Source organism: Littorina saxatilis, linkage group LG7 (assembly GCF_037325665.1).
Source record: "Littorina saxatilis isolate snail1 linkage group LG7, US_GU_Lsax_2.0, whole genome shotgun sequence".
Taxonomy (NCBI): domain Eukaryota; kingdom Metazoa; phylum Mollusca; class Gastropoda; order Littorinimorpha; family Littorinidae; genus Littorina; species Littorina saxatilis.
In genome coordinates, this window is record NC_090251.1 from 46066650 (window position 1) to 46082636 (window position 15987).

The window sequence follows — 15987 nt, forward strand, 5'->3', positions numbered from 1 at the left end:
TGAGGTATTCAATCTCAAAAACTTCAGAGAAAATGGGAAAAATGAGAAAAATAGCTGTTTTTTAGACAACATTTATGGCCCCTGCGACCTTGACCTTGAAGCAAGGTCAAGATGCTATGTATGTTTTTTGGGGCCTTGTCATCATACACCATCTTGCCAAATTTGGTACTAATAAACAGAATAGTGTCCAAGAAATATCCAACGTTAAAGTTTTCCGGACGTCCGGACGGACGACTCGGGTGAGTACATAGACTCACTTTTGCTTCGCATGTGAGTCAAAAAGAAAACACACCAGTAACCAGGTCATTCCATTCTTTCCATAAGCTTACCATCCCGAAGAAGGCAGTAATGTGCCGAAATATTGATTATAGATATAAACGTATCTTGCCTGGTTACTGGTGTGTTTTCTTTTTATTGCTGTATCTTGTCTGATTAAACGCCCCACAACAAAGTACGACCAATGTCCACTAATCTGTGATTAACTTCAGCTTATTTAGAGCTATTAATAATAAATAATAATAAGAGCTTATAAAGGCCAGCGATGTACAAGCTATAGCTAGATAGTATTACTCATTCCATTAGTCGATGTCGCACTGACCGAAGTGAGAGCATGGAGGGAGGTTTCGATGATCCAGCATATTATAGCAGTGAGCGGTAAATGTGTGGGCGGATGTCTCGCATTCCTACGTTGTCTGCATCCGCAATGACAATGCAAAGCACATGTTGGTGCTGGCACTGTGCGTCGCGTTGCTCGGTCAACACGGATGTCGGGGTGCTTTGTTGGCTTTGGATGCACATTGTCTGCTCCCCCCAATTGTTCTCTTCCTCTCCAAGTTGTTAACTCTCCCCCACCCGACCCCTTCGTCGCTTGTAGCGCACACCTTTTGTACGTGTGTGTGTGTGTGTGTGTGGGGGGGGGTCAGCTTTCTTCTGAAATATTAGGGCTAACAAACGGAGATTTCTTATTTTACAATCTTAAAAGGCGAACATCGCCAGGAATTTTTCTCCTGGAATGATCTAAACTTGAACAACCCCCGCAACATTTTCATATTCATTCGGAATTCTCCCACAACCATCCCCAATATTATTATAAGTAGTAGTAGTTAACATTACCTTTCTTTTTTTCCCTTGAGACGCTCCCCTTCCCCCCCCCCCCCCCCCCCTCCCCCCCCCCCCAAAAAAAAAGATTCGTGTTGCTTTGTACTCACACCTGCTGTGTATGAATAATGATTTGCGCATATCGCCGCGGCCCACCTACGTAGATATATATAGCTTCACATGTTAAGGGTAGTATGGTTTGCAGTACCTCTCATGGAACCCGCACCCAATTAACATCCCCCCCCCCCCCTCCCCCAAAATCTTGCTCGTTGCACCCACCTGTTGTGTATGAATAATGAATGCAAAAATGATTTTGTCCACACCCATGGCCCACCTACCTAGATAGATGGCGCCACGTTGAGGCTACCTCAGTGTGCAGTGCATATTAATGAGGAATTAATGCGCTCCATACATCAAGGGAGACAAATTAGGTAGCAAAGAGTAGCCTCTCTCTCTCTCTCTCTCTCTCTCTCTCTCTCTCTCTCTCTCTCTCTCTCTCTCTCTCTCTCTCTCTCTCTCTCTCTCTCTCTCTTTCTTTCTTTATCTATCTATCCTCTCTCTCTCTCTCTCTCTCTCTCTCTCTCTCTCTCTCTCTCTCTCTCTCTCTCTCTCTCTCTCTCTCTCTCTGTCTCTCTCTCTTAAATCAAATGATCTATCTAATAATCAAATCGGCTTGAGGATGTTTTATTTTATCTGTCTTGGTCCGTTGGTTCAAATGTTTGTTTATTCGTTCGGTTGCTTGTTTCTTGTTGTTGTTGTTTTTTTTACCCCAGGAAGAGACTCCTGCGTGTTCTGTTTGATGGAAGATTTGTTGATTGTAGGATTCTGCAGCAAATCTGATAAATGTTTTCTTGTCTCTTTCTCCCCGTCTTTACATCAGCCTTTTTTTGTAATCGGCACATGGTCGTTGAATTCAACACGGAGGGGAAGGCAACGTCTTTTTTTCTCATCTTCTCCATCTCATCGACATTCTTTTCACCAAACACTGTATATATATACATACCTAGCACACATTTCCCAGCCACACCTCAAACATTCCGCAAAGCTAATTTTAAGTTCAACAGATTTAAACTCTCGCTCGAATAAGAATTTCATCAGTAATCGATGCCGATTACAGATGGACCGTGATTAACGATTATAACTGTTCTCGTGAGACTGTGTGTACATTTATTGTCAAGGGGTCCCCCCCCCCCCTAAAAAAAAAAAAAAAAAAGAACAAAAAAAACTGTCTCTCTTCTTTTTGCGACAGTCCATTTTATGTGTGCGTGTGTGTGTGTGTGTGTGGGGGGGGGTGACTTTTCTGGATGACCTCAAGTGTAGTCGCTGTTTTTGTTGTCTTTTTCTGTTGAGCTACTGTCTAAATTAAACGTCGACTGCAAAAGCAGATTGGAAAGAAAAGGTTAGATTGATCGCGAATGGATTTTTGCTATGGAATGGACTGAGAGAGATATATGTATCTTACACGGCTTCTGTGAAGGGGGGGGGGGTCCGGACTCTCTCTCTCTCTCTCTCTCTCTCTCTCTCTCTCTCTCTCTCTCTCTCTCTCTCTCTCTCTCTCTCTCTCTCTCTCTCTCTCTCTCTCCCCCCCCTCCCCTCTCTCTCCCCCCACAGCTGTACATATCTAGCACCCATCCTGTACAATGCGGCAAACTTCTCCAGTCCTGTTTCCTGTCATTCTTGCAGCACTTTTCTCTGTTTCCTCGCGGTAAGTTAGTTGTTTCCTCAATGTATACGGCGTTCAACCGCTGCAGTTGGCTACAATGTGACGAGCGACACTAGTTTGTCACAACGCAACACACTGGCGCAGATAATTAACTGCATGACTTTTCACCGAACGGAAATCGATTAAAGCTGCTCCATGCATGAGTCATTTTTGTAGACACTGTTTTTTCTCATTTCCCCAGAAAACAGAGAGAGAGAGTGAGAGAGAGAGAGGGGCAATACAAGCACCTTTCTTACATAAGCACTATTCTGAGAGAGAGAGAGAGAGAGAGAGAGAGAGAGAGAGACAGACAGACAGACAGACAGACAGACAGACAGACAGAGAAAAAACAAGTCGCGTAAGGCGAAAATACAATATTTAGTCAAGTAGCTGCCATTTTTCAGCAAGACCGTATACTCGTAGCATCGTCAGTCCACCGCTCATGGCAAAGGCAGTGAAATTGACAAGAAGAGCGGGGTAGTAGTTGCGCTAAGAAGGATAGCACGCTTTTCTGTACCTCTCTTTGTTTTAACTTTCTGAGCGTGTTTTTAATCCAAACATATCATATCTATATGTTTTTGGAATCAGGAACCGACAAGGAATAAGATGAAAGTGTTTTTAAATTGATTTGGACAATTTAATTTTGATAATAATTTTTATATATTTAATTTTCAGAGCTTGTTTTTAATCCGAATATAACATATTTATATGTTTTTGGAATCAGCAAATGATGGAGAATAAGATAAACGTAAATTTGGATCGTTTTATAAATTTTTTTTTTTTTTTACAATTTTCCGATTTTTAATGACCAAAGTCATAAATTAATTTTTAAGCCACCAAGCTGAAATGCAATACCGAACCCCGGGCTTCGTCGAAGATTACTTGACCAAAATTTGAACCAATTTGGTTGAAAAATGAGGGCGTGACAGTGCCGCCTCAACTTTCACGAAAAGCCGGATATGACGTCATCAAAGACATTTATCAAAAAAATGAAAAAAACGTTCGGGGATTTCATACCCAGGAACTCTCATGTCAAATTTCATAAAGATCGGTCCAGTAGTTTAGTCTGAATCGCTCTACACACACACACACACACACACACGCACGCACACACATACGCACATACACCACGACCCTCGTTTCGATTCCCCCTCGATGTTAAAATATTTAGTCAAAACTTGACTAAATATAAAAAGGGGGGGGGGGGCAATACAATTAAGGCTCTTTTCTTACATAAGCGCTATTCCGCAAAATGTGTTTTAGCTTTTTTGAGTGATTTCGTAGGCAACCCATGTTTGCCGATGCCTTGCATCGCTTGTTACAGTCTTTTGATAATGTAACGAAACGGCAACAGTCTACAGGGGAAGGTAGGGGTGGGATGGTGTGAGGGAAGGTATGCAAACAGCATGTGGTGAGCAGACGGCACTATACTGTTCTCATGCATGCCACTTTCAGTCGGGGTTTATTCTAGCTTGCATGTGAACGCTTCCAATGTTCCAGTGTTTAGTCCGGGTAATGTCAGTTTGGGATCCACCCTGTTTTAACGACTATGCAGCCTAGAATTGTTATTCAATTCTTAATCGTCTCCCTCGCGAGCAGGTTGGCTCTTCGGGTACATGGGGAGAGGGGGAAGGGTGGCATTCTCCTAGATCGCCAGAAATGCTCTTGAAATGACGTTGAACTTGCTGCATACCTCTCACGATGCATAGGTTTACACTTGTTGTTCAATTGGAGTCGATACCGAACACCTTCGTCGCCGCCGCCCCCCGCCCCCTTCTCTCTCTCTCTCTCTCTCTCTCTCTCTCTCTCTCTCTCTCACACACACACACACACAAACGCACACGCACACACATACTCTCTCACACACACGCACACACACACACAGGTCTGTTAAAAAGCTCTCACCTCAACAAGCCAAACATCCTCTCTGTGTTTGAGGAGAGGGGAAGGCTTCCTGCTCGCTGTTGTACTTTAGCGCTTCCTGGGGCCCTGCGCACACCGTTTAATGTTAATTAGGCTGCTTGGCCGGGTTATATAATGGATTACGGGGGAGGTTATATTGGCCGGGCTTTCCATTTTATTCCCCGTTTTGCATTTCCTGTTTATAGGGAGGAAACGAGGTGCATTAGAGGTAGAGATTAAAAAAAAAAAAAAACGAAGAAATAAAATGAAAAGGAAAAATTCCCCAAAGGCATGATCGGGTCATCTTTCTGCAGAAACTTTTTTTTCTAAATTATCATCTTTAACGTGTTTGCCACCAGTGAACTATCGTCTGTGTTATTGTAATCTCGCTTATAAAATTGTCGGGCTGGCATATAACTTTCAGCATGCTATACAGACGAAATCTTTGGTTGTAGTGAAACAAATATACAGGCTCCAAGCGTTTACCGAGTTTTCGCCCAAAACTTATAATTTGATCATTGTCCGATCAAAAACACAGAAACTAATGCCGGTTTTACATGTGCATCATTCTGGCAGTGTGTCAACCTGTTTGTGTATCTCTCTGTATCTCTGTGTCTGCGTATCTCTCTGTATTTCTCTGTATCTCCCTGTCCGTCTATCCGTCTTACCACGCGCGAACTTGTGCGTTTATGCCTATGTAGCTATGTATGTTTTTGTGTTTATTCGCACGACCTTGTGTGCGTTTCTGTGTTTATTCACACGACTGTGTCTCTCTTTGCGTGCTATTTGCACCCCGCGGACCAATGTTTGCTGAAATCGTCTCTCGCCGTCCTCCGGCAAATTGCTGCTTTCGCTCGCCACCGTGTGGATAAGCACTGAGTCTGAGGTTCTAAACCCGCTGACATTTTCACAGCCTCTTGTGTAACTGCTATATAGGTTGAAGCAACACACACTGTGTTTGACTGCGGTAAAAAAAAAAAAAAAAGAAGAAGAATTAATTGGATTATTTTCACCAGCATAATTATGGTTTACACTGGCAACAGTGTGCTTTTAGTCAAGAAAGTAGTTATAAAATTAACTTCCCTCCCTCTCTCTCTCTCTCTCTCTCTCTCTCTCTCTCTCTCTCTCTGGATCTCTCTCTCTCTCTCAAATTAGGCGAGGTATAAACAAGCTGCCAGGGAATCTGGGAACCTCTGGCATCCATGACTCCCGCGCTTTCATTGATTCATAACCGTCTCTTTTTTCTCTGCTCTGCTGTTGCTGTGACTGAGAAGGGAGGAATCCTCCCCAACATCTGTTTTGTGTTCACGCCGAGTTACATGAAAAGGCACTGAATTGCGTGGTACCGTGCGTTTTAATAGTAACGGCTTGAGGGTGTCCATGACCCGTTTTCTTAGATGCTGTTTCCGCTTTTTACACCCCCGGTATAGGGGTGTGTATTGGATTCGCTCGATGTGTTTGTTTGTTTGTTTGTTTGGGTGTTTGTGTGTTTGTGTTCGCATATAGATCTCAAGAATGAACGGACCGATCGTCACCAAACTTGGTGAACAGGTTCTATACATTCCTGAGACGGTCCTTACAAAAATTGGGACCATTCAAACACACGGTTAGGGAGTTATTGGTGGATTAAGATTCTACAAGGACTTATACAGGGACATATTAATGGTCAAAGGGAAATAACCTTCTCAGTTGGTGGCAGTGAGAATGGTTATTTCCCTTTGACCAACGGGGGTGTTTTTCCTACCTCGGAGGAATTTTTTTTCTCCCTCCCAGTAATGTTTCTTTTGCGCTCCTTTAAGCTGGTAATTTTTTTTGTTTTAAACACAACAACAACAACAACAATAACAACAACACCCATATTCTTTTGCCTGCTTATCTATTCAACTTTTGTTCTCTATTCTGGTTAACTCTTCCTACCAGACATAATCCGTGACATATACAGTACTGTACATTGGGGTCATCAATAGAATGATGATTATAGCTTGTTCCTTACTTGGCTTTTGGTTGTCCTTCTTTCTTTCTTTCTTTCTTTCTTTCTTTCTTTCATTCTTTTTTTCTTTCTTTCTTTCTTTTCTTCTTTTCTTTCCGTCCTTACTTTCTTTCTTAAACCGTCGTTGAAACCATCCATACAAACTCACGATCCCTCTTCTCTCTGTCTGTTTCAGGCAACAGTCCCATGGCTAGATCCACAGCGAGGTCGACGGCCTTCAACGCAAACTCCTACGTCCCTGTCTTCACGCATGCGCAGGGCAGAGCCGGAACATCCGGGGGAGCGATGAGCGCACCACCTTGCGGCATGGTGGACTCTTCCTACCTCTACTCTGAGGAATACGACGCTGACCATAGCGGTCAGACAATCTCCACGACGAAATCCTCGGACTATGTATACTTTAAAACGCCACAGAATGGCAGCAACAACGTCCACGACGTGTGAAAGCCACACACAAAAACACGATGAATGTGTGTGTGTGTGTGTGTGTGTGTGTGTTACAGAAACTTGTTACTTTGAGTGCATTGTGTCATCAGTACTGAGGTGGCTAGATGCCACAAGAACAGTAAAATCGCGCGGGAAAAGAACGTCAAAGCATTAATAATGTTACAGTGTAACAAAGGTCAACATGGTGTGCTTAGTGACTAGGAAGATCTCATCTCTGACTCGTCAGCTGAAAGGGACTTTCAGCCAACATACCAGACCCAAAACCTCTCCACTGTGACGTGAGAGGAAAAACAGGGTTGCGCTGGAACATTTGAAAATGCCAGCATTTGCGATAAGGAATTAATAAAGTTCCAGTGACGTTTGAGCGACAACAATCTGAGGCTCCGACTAGACTTATCAACCACGGTGATGATATGACAATTAAAGACAATCAGCATGTCTGTGTGAGTGCCGGGTATGTCAGTGATTGTGACATTTCGAACATCCAATTGACAAAGTGGACTTGATCGTAAATCTTCGACGTGTAAATGGATATTGAAGACCCTACGCTTTTGTGTGTGTGTGTGTGTGTGTGTGTGTGTGTGTGTGTGTGGGTGTGTATGTGTGTGTGTGTGTGTGTGTGTGTGTGTGTGCGCGCGCGCAAAGCTAATAACTGTATTGGCGTGACGCATTTGTCGTGTCAGCATAGTAATCATGATTCAAAACAGTGACGTTTGTTTCTCTGAATTTTGCTTGTGCCTTGCATTGATGATCTTATAGTTGAACCAAAGGTTTTTTTCTCTCTTTTTATATTTAGTCAAGTTTTGACTAAATATTTTAACATCGAGGGGGAATCGAAACGAGGGTATGGTGTATGTGCGTCTGTCTGTGTGTGTGTGTGTGTGTGTAGAGCGATTCAGACTAAACTACTGGACCGATCTTTACGAAATTTGACATGAGAGTTCCTGGGTATGAAATGCCCGAACGTTTTTTTCATTTTTTTGATAAATGTCTTTGATGACGTCATATCCGGCTTTTCGTGAAAGTTGAGGCGGCACTGTCACGCCCTCATTTTTCAACCAAATTGGTTGAAATTTTGGTCAAGTAATCTTCGACGAAGCCCGGGGTTCGGTATTGCATTTCAGCTTGGTGGCTTAAAAATTAATTAATGACTTTGGTCATTAAAAATCGGAAAATTGTAAAAAAAAATAAAAATTTATAAAACGATCCAAATTTACGTTTATCTTAATCTCCATCATTTTCTGATTCCAAAAACATATAAATATGTTATATTCGGATTCAAAACAAGCTCTGAAAATTAAATATATAAAAATTATTATCAAAATTAAATTGTCCAAATCAATTTAAAAACACTTTCATCTTATTCCTTGTCGGTTCCTGATTCCAAAAACATATAGATATGATATGTTTGGATTAAAAACACGCTCAGAAAGTTAAAACAAAGAGAGGTACAGAAAAGCGTGCTATCCTTCTTAGCGCAACTACTACCCCGCTCTTCTTGTCAATTTCACTGCCTTTGCCATGAGCGGTGGACTGACGATGCTACGAGTATACGGTCTTGCTGAAAAATGGCAGCTACTTGACTAAATATTGTATTTTCGCCTTACGCGACTTGTTTTTTTATTGTTGAATGGGGAGGATGAGATTTTGTGATGAACGCTGTTTGATTTTGTTGCACAGGCTGTATATATGTTATGATGGATTGATGATGGAAGACATTCTCAAAATCATGAATGTAGGCCTAATCGTCAGACGCCTGTAAAGAACACTGTGGAGAACACTGCCAATGTTCTCAAGTTATCGATACATCTCGAAACAGTGAAAGAGTAACAATGAATATTGCAAAAATGTTATGATAATATATTACGCGCGAACACACCCACACACCCCTTACCAAGTACTTGTACAGAAACAAACTTAATTCAATTGTGAGGCTGCCAGAAGAAATATAACGTTACCGGTCGTGAAAGTAGCTTTAGATTTCCGCGGAATGCTTCAGACATGTGCAGATATAACGAACTCAGTGTGATATCACTTTGTATCGCACTGTGAGCGGAAAAGTAGCCACACGTCACACGTGCTTACCAAGGTGTCTCTGATTTTGGCGGAGGAACACGGGTCAAGGTCACCTAACTAGAACCGACTTTGTTACAAAAGAGTTCTGTTGTGTCTGCGTCATAGGCTGTAAGTTGTCGCGTATGTCGTGTCTGAAGTGTCAGGATAAAAGTCGGATTGTTATACACGGACCGTTTTGCATTCATGTGCTGTTTCACGTGCAGACACTTTATTACGACGAAGAGTGGGATTCGTGACTTTTTTATTTTTTTTAAAGAGAAACATATGAAGCAAAAGTATATATAAAGGTCGTGCACTGTTTCTCGTTAAGATGCATAAATAGGAAAATTCGCCAAGAATGAAATGGTTTTAAGAGGATTGAATTCAGATAAAGTATTTATCTATTTTTCATTTCTTTTCTTTATTTCTTTCTCTTTTTATATTTAGTCAAGTTTTGACTAAATATTTTAACATCGAGGGGGAATCGAAACGAGGGTCGTGGTGTATGTGCGTGTGTCTGTCTGTCTGTCTGTCTGTGTGTGTGTGTAGAGCGATTCAGACTAAACTACTGGACCGATCTTTATGAAATTTGACATGAGAGTTCCTGGGTATGAAATCCCCGAACGTTTTTTTCATTTTTTTGATAAATGTCTTTGATGACGTCATATCCGGCTTTTCGTGAAAGTTGAGGCGGCACTGTCACGCCCTCATTTTTCAACCAAATTGGTTGAAATTTTGGTCAAGTAATCTTCGACGAAGCCCGGACTTCGGTATTGCATTTCAGCTTGGTGGCTTAAACATTAATTAATGACTTTGGTCATTAAAAATCTGAAAATTGTAAAAAAAAATAAAAATTTATAAAACGATCCAAATTTACGTTTATCTTATTCTCCATCATTTGCTGATTCCAAAAACATATAAATATGTTATATTCGAATTAAAAACAAGCTCTGAAAATTAAATATATAAAAATTATTATCAAAATTTTTTTTTCGAAATCAATTTAAAAAAACTTTCATCTTATTCCTTGTCGGTTCCTGATTCCAAAAATATATAGATATGATATGTTTGGATTAAAAACACGCTCAGAAAGTTAAAACGAAGAGAGGTACAGAAAAGCGTGCTATCCTTCTCAGCGCAACGAATACCCCGCTCTTCTTGTCAATTCCACGGGCACTGCCTTTGCCACGGGCGGTGGAGTGACGATGCTACGAGTATACGGTCTTGCTGCGTTGCGTTGCGTTCAGTTTCATTCTGTGAGTTCGACAGCTACTTGACTAAATATTGTATTTTCGCCTTACGCGACTTGTTTTCTTTCTTTCTTTCAACTTTCTTTCTTTCTTTCTTTCTCTTTTTGTACCTCAATAGTTTTGAGCGAGGTACAGCGACTCTTATCAAATAAAGATAATACTCGCGGGGCATGCGCACGAAAGGTTTATTATTAATTTAAAAATAACACGATTTTCATATTTATTAACTTGTAACTTGTAACTTAACAAGTAAGCCTTTTATAATAACTTTGAAATCAACAAAAAATCGACCAACTCAGAGATTGGAATCTGTCGTTTTCATTCTTTCCCCACTATCTACATACCATATTTTGGCGATTGTCTTCAATTTTCTCGCGGCAGCCAGTACGTTTTGTTTTGTTTGGCTTCATCTGCAGTTTATCAAGGGCCATTTCTGGGTGATATTTTTCTTCCTCCCCGCGCGTGTTTTCACTGAAGAAGGGATACACACAAAGGCCGTGGCAGAAAGTGGGAAGGGATGTTTTGGCGACCTACTTTTTGTTCAGCGGGTGTATCGCACGTGCTAAAGTAAAGTCCGTCGTCTCTCGGCAACAGGACATCACTTACTCTCGTGTTCCTTCTTGTTTTTTCTTCATTTTGTCGTGTTTTTTTCACAAAATAAACAGACATTTTACAAACAGTATAACAGTGATTCGTATCCATAATAATATCAGTTAGCAACTTCTAAACAAAGTACTATCGTGCTGACGCGATACGCCACATTTTGTAGCCAGGTCTATGTTGTGAAAATGGTACACCGTTTTATCCTACATACGTGAGAGAGACACCCGTGAGATAATAATCGTTCAAATCACACGTGTGTATATCATGTAAATGAGGTCATGTCAAGCAAGTCTGGCAGGGACCTGTTTTTCCACTGCTTATGATGCCAAAGTCACCGAAACAAACGTCATTATAGAAACAAAACTTGTGCTCGCTAATTACCCTCGATGAATCTTTAGAACTAACACGTCACGCCACACTTTCAGAGTGACGTTTCTTTGCTTTGACGTAATAGATTGCACGAGGCTTTAGAAGAGATCGAGGTTCCAAAACAAGCATCTTCAATTTAGCTGCCTCGACTGCAGGACTTTTTCAGTAAAATACACGTAAGTACAGTATGTAGGATAAACAGAATACTACATGGCTTGCTGTGTCGTACCAGATTCACACTCGTTGCTTTTTCAAATAGTGAACAGTTCGCTTTCGCTCGCAGTTCAATATTTAAAAAAAACAACTCGTGTAAATCTGGTACGACACAGCAAGCCATGTAGTATTCTATATGGGTTTTTTTTTTTTTCTTCCGTTGGTCAATCTAGGACACAAAATACGACGTAATAACGCGACAACTAGGAATGCAAGATATTTTGTTTCCGCTGTTAACGTTGTACACTTCATTTTGTACCCAAGCCCCTGTGACACTAAATGCTTGCGCATTAGAATATGATTTCCTACGAGGAATATGACTTTCTCGTATGTCCTTTTTGCTTTTCGAAGTGAAAAGAGCAACAAAACAGGTGGGTTTTTTTCAATAAACCTCATTGTGTTCAACCGTTACAAACAGAGAATGACAAGGGCATGTCATGACAAGGACTTTGGTTTTTCTGTTGTTTATATTTTTGTTGGTTATAGCATATCCGCCGTTTTAGACATGTTTGCCTACTGTGTTCGTATTTCTGATTGATATTTGTTGTTTGGATGTCGGCTTAGATGCTCGCTGGTGATAACCGGGAAAAGTCCCAGTTTCTGTATATTTTTGTGGTTTTAACAAATTATTCATTTCCGAGTGATTTTATTAGATATTATGGAAAATGTCAATACGTTACTGTTCATTTTATTGCAAGTACATGTGCTACAATAACCGTACACGAAATGTTGATGAAATGATCTGTGAATATTAGGAAAACAAAAAAAAAGCCTGTTTACGGTATCCCGACCGACCCTATTTTTTCGTGCGACCCCAGACTTTTTTTTGGCATTTGGAAAAAAAAAAAAGTTCTTTGTTTTTTTTGCAAAATAACTTAAAAATATGGTTTTTAGGAGAGAAAAAAATAAATAAAATAAAAATCCCGACCTACCGACCCTATTTTTTTTGCCTATGTTACCGTAAACAGACTTTTTTTGTGCCTTACTGTGCTTGCTACCCTGGATATACGCTTTTCGTCTGCCGCCCAACCCCCCCCCCCCCCACCCCCGCCTTTCTTTAATCGAACGAGTGGGAGATATATGGAGAGAGAGAGGAGTGTGTCTCTGTGTGTGCGTGCATATATATCTCATGTTTTCAAAGTACTTTACACGTTTGTTGTGACAAATTTCTGTTCATATTTGTATATATTGCGACCTCGATAATGTGTGATTTTCGAAAAAGTTGCTTGTAAATGATAATGTGATTGTACAATAAATGTTTCTGCTTTTAAACGTACTACTACCAGTATGAGCAAAATACGGAATGAATGTTATTTTGTGCCTTCTCAAACTTACGACTCGCATAAGTATTCTGTTGAGACAAATGGAGATAAAGAGAGCTTATTTGTTTGTGCTACGCATATTGTTTATTTTAGCGAGAAAACGCTATCGATTTGTTATTGCTTTTTGTTTTGTAATTTGTCTTGTTTTCTTCTCTTACGTGATTTCTGCTTCTGTTGTGCCTTCGAACGCAAGATATGGGATTGAAAATCCATCTCTTTTTTCCGGAAAAATTAAACTTTGTCATGGTGATGACGTAGTCGTGTTATTTTTCTCGTGTTTTTTTAATACCTGTTTTCCCCAGAAAAAAATATTGAACCAAAAGAAAAAGTTTGCGTTAATATTTATTTAAATTGTGAACAAATAAAGCTTTAATAACAATATCTGTTGTGTTCAGTGTGTTTCCACAATTTGTGTTGTATACATGTTTGTTCTACTTAGCTTCTTGTCTTGCTCTTTCCAGTCTTTCTCTGTCTTCAATCTTGACTGTGTGTTTCTATCAATGGGCTCTCTCTCTCTCTCTCTCTCTCTCTCTCTCTCTCTCTCTCTCTCTCTCTCTCTCTCTCTCTCTCTCTCTCTCTCTCTCTCTCTCATTGTACACGTGTGTATGTTTATGTAAGGGAGCGAGGCAGAAAATGTGTGTGTGCGTCAGTTTGTCCGTGTGTTTTTTCGTGAGTGATAACTGTTTCTGTGCGTGTATGTGTGTGCGAGCTTGTGTGTGTGTGTGTGCGCGCGTGCGTGTGTGTGGCACACTTAAACTCGTTCGGACGCGCGTAACAAAAAAAGACCTTTAAACCAACACACTGCAACATCTAAACATTTCATTTTCTAATTTATCGCCCCAACCTCAAGCTGTCAGGATCACAGGCTTTTGTGCCGCCAAGGTAAAAGAGTATTAGTAACCTGTTAAGATGAAAGAGACCTGCTTTATCTGTGTATCCCCCTTTTATTTTGGAGGTCAGCGAAGCTTTTTATCGCATGATCATTTTACCCTAGCACGTTGCATAGGCCCCGGTACTTCAAACGTAAACCTTGCCATTCAACCAGAGACATAATCCCCCCCTCCTCCTCTCTCTCTCTCTCTCTCTCTCTCTCTCTCTCTCTCTCTCTCTCTCTCTCTCTCTCTTCATCTATCCCTCCCTCATTTTTTTTTTAGCTTTTTCACGTTGTGTCACCCACAGTCGCCACACACACACACTCACACACACACACGCACACACTTACACACACACACAAACAAACAAACACACACACACACTCAATCAATCAATCAATGAGGCTTATATCGCGCGTATTCCGTGGGTACAGTTCTAAGCGCAGGGATTTTTTTTTTTATTTTTTTTATATTTATTTTATGCAATTTATATCGCGCACATAATCAAGGCGCAGGGATTTATTTATGCCGTGTGAGATGGAATTTGTTTACACAATACATCACGCATTCACATCGGCCAGCACCGCCGCTGGATGATATGCGTTTGATCCATTCAAGCCCTTGACGGAAACTCTAGTTGGGCCTTTTCTTCCTCAAACAGGTGGGCGGGGGGTGGTGGTCTCCCTCAAGATCAAAGAATGAAAGAACTTCAACATTCATCCTCTATCGGAGATCCAGCCATCCCGCTTTGAGCGTCATGTAGCGTCGAGTGTTTTCCCAACCATCCTCCTACCGTCACAAGAGAATTAGGAAGAAGAGAGAAAACAGCCATCTCGGATTCTTGACGCGCGTGTGTGTGTGTGTGTGTGTGTGTGAAGCGGTCTTCCTCTGCAATAATAGTTTCTTAGTGACCTCTTGTTACCTCGTCATGGTTAGGCGTTGAATCGGTTTAAAGGCACAGTAAGCCTCCCGTAAACCATCACAGATACTGTCAGGCTTTTACACACAGTACAAACACCCTTCCATTTGAACGCTCACCAAGCGGGAACATCCTAGGTACCCTACGTAAAGAACGAGCAATGTTCAAAGAATTAATTTTGCGGAGATAGTGTCAGAGACAATCGGACCGTGGTGCGTTTTGGCGCTAGACCTAACTTTTAAAATCTAAATAATAAATTGACAGCTTGTTACACAAACATTCTTAAATCACAAAAGAATTCTTTTTTCATCAAGACAAGATCAGTACAATTCGAAGTTTTGAAAGTTTGAAAAAAGAAAAGCCCGGAAGCAGGGTCACGCAAGGTCGTAGTTCTCGTAGCAGACGACGGTTTATACCTATCGCCAGTTCCTCTGAACAGTCAAAAGCCATCGCTAAAGTTCTTGTGAACCACAGCGGTTTGTTTCGTGCATAGTCAAAGGTACTTAATAACGTGCTATCTATATCTATATACGGCTTGTGTGTGTCTGTCTGTCTGTGTGTTCGCAATGCACGGCCAAAGTTCTCGATGGATCTGCTTCAAATTTGGTGGGCATATTCAGGTAGACCCCGGACACAATCTGGTCGATGAACATTTTCAACACGTGCTCCCAGCGCGCAGCGCTGAACCGATTTTGGTTTTTATGTTTTTTCTGTACATCCATTCCCAGTAACTCTTCCTTATCTTCTCCAGTGTTTTGCGCGTTTATCTCCCTTCCTTCGTGTGGCTTCAATCGCGTACGGTGCGCCACTCACCCCGGGTACCCGGCGAAGCCGGCGTACGGTGCGCCACTCACCCGGCAAAGCCGGGTACCCGGCGAAGCCGGGTATTCGGCTCTACTTCTTCCCGGCGAAGCCGGATATCCCGGCGAAGCCGCTACCCGGCGAAGCGGGTAATCATCTAGTTGCAGATAAGCTCACAGCGAATCGCATTCAAATTACTAACTGACGACTACATTGTGAACAAGGGAAACTTGATCACACGGGTTCACGATGGCTCAAGGGTAAGGTACACCACGCAAAAATAACTTCTTTGAAAATTGCTCGCTCTTTACGGAGGGCACCTCGGATGTTCCCGTTTGGTGAGCGTTCAAATGGAAGGGTGTTTGTACTGTGTGTAAAAGCCTGACAGTATCTGTGATGGTTTACGGGAGGCTTACTGTGCCTTTAACATAGTCGTTCAGTTCA

The 15987-nt window shown here is 41.5% G+C and overlaps 1 protein-coding gene across 1 annotated transcript in view; it reads left to right on the plus strand.

Annotated features, from left to right (window-relative positions):
* LOC138971600 (uncharacterized) overlaps nucleotides 1–12532 on the plus strand; it is a 33380-nt gene extending 20848 nt beyond the window's left edge. The window contains exon 3 of the mRNA XM_070344356.1: nucleotides 6868–12532. Within this exon, the coding sequence (XP_070200457.1) occupies nucleotides 6868–7136 (269 nt within the window). The 3' untranslated portion in view covers nucleotides 7137–12532. The remainder of the gene's footprint in view (nucleotides 1–6867) is intronic.
* The last annotated feature ends 3455 nt before the right edge of the window (nucleotides 12533–15987 follow it).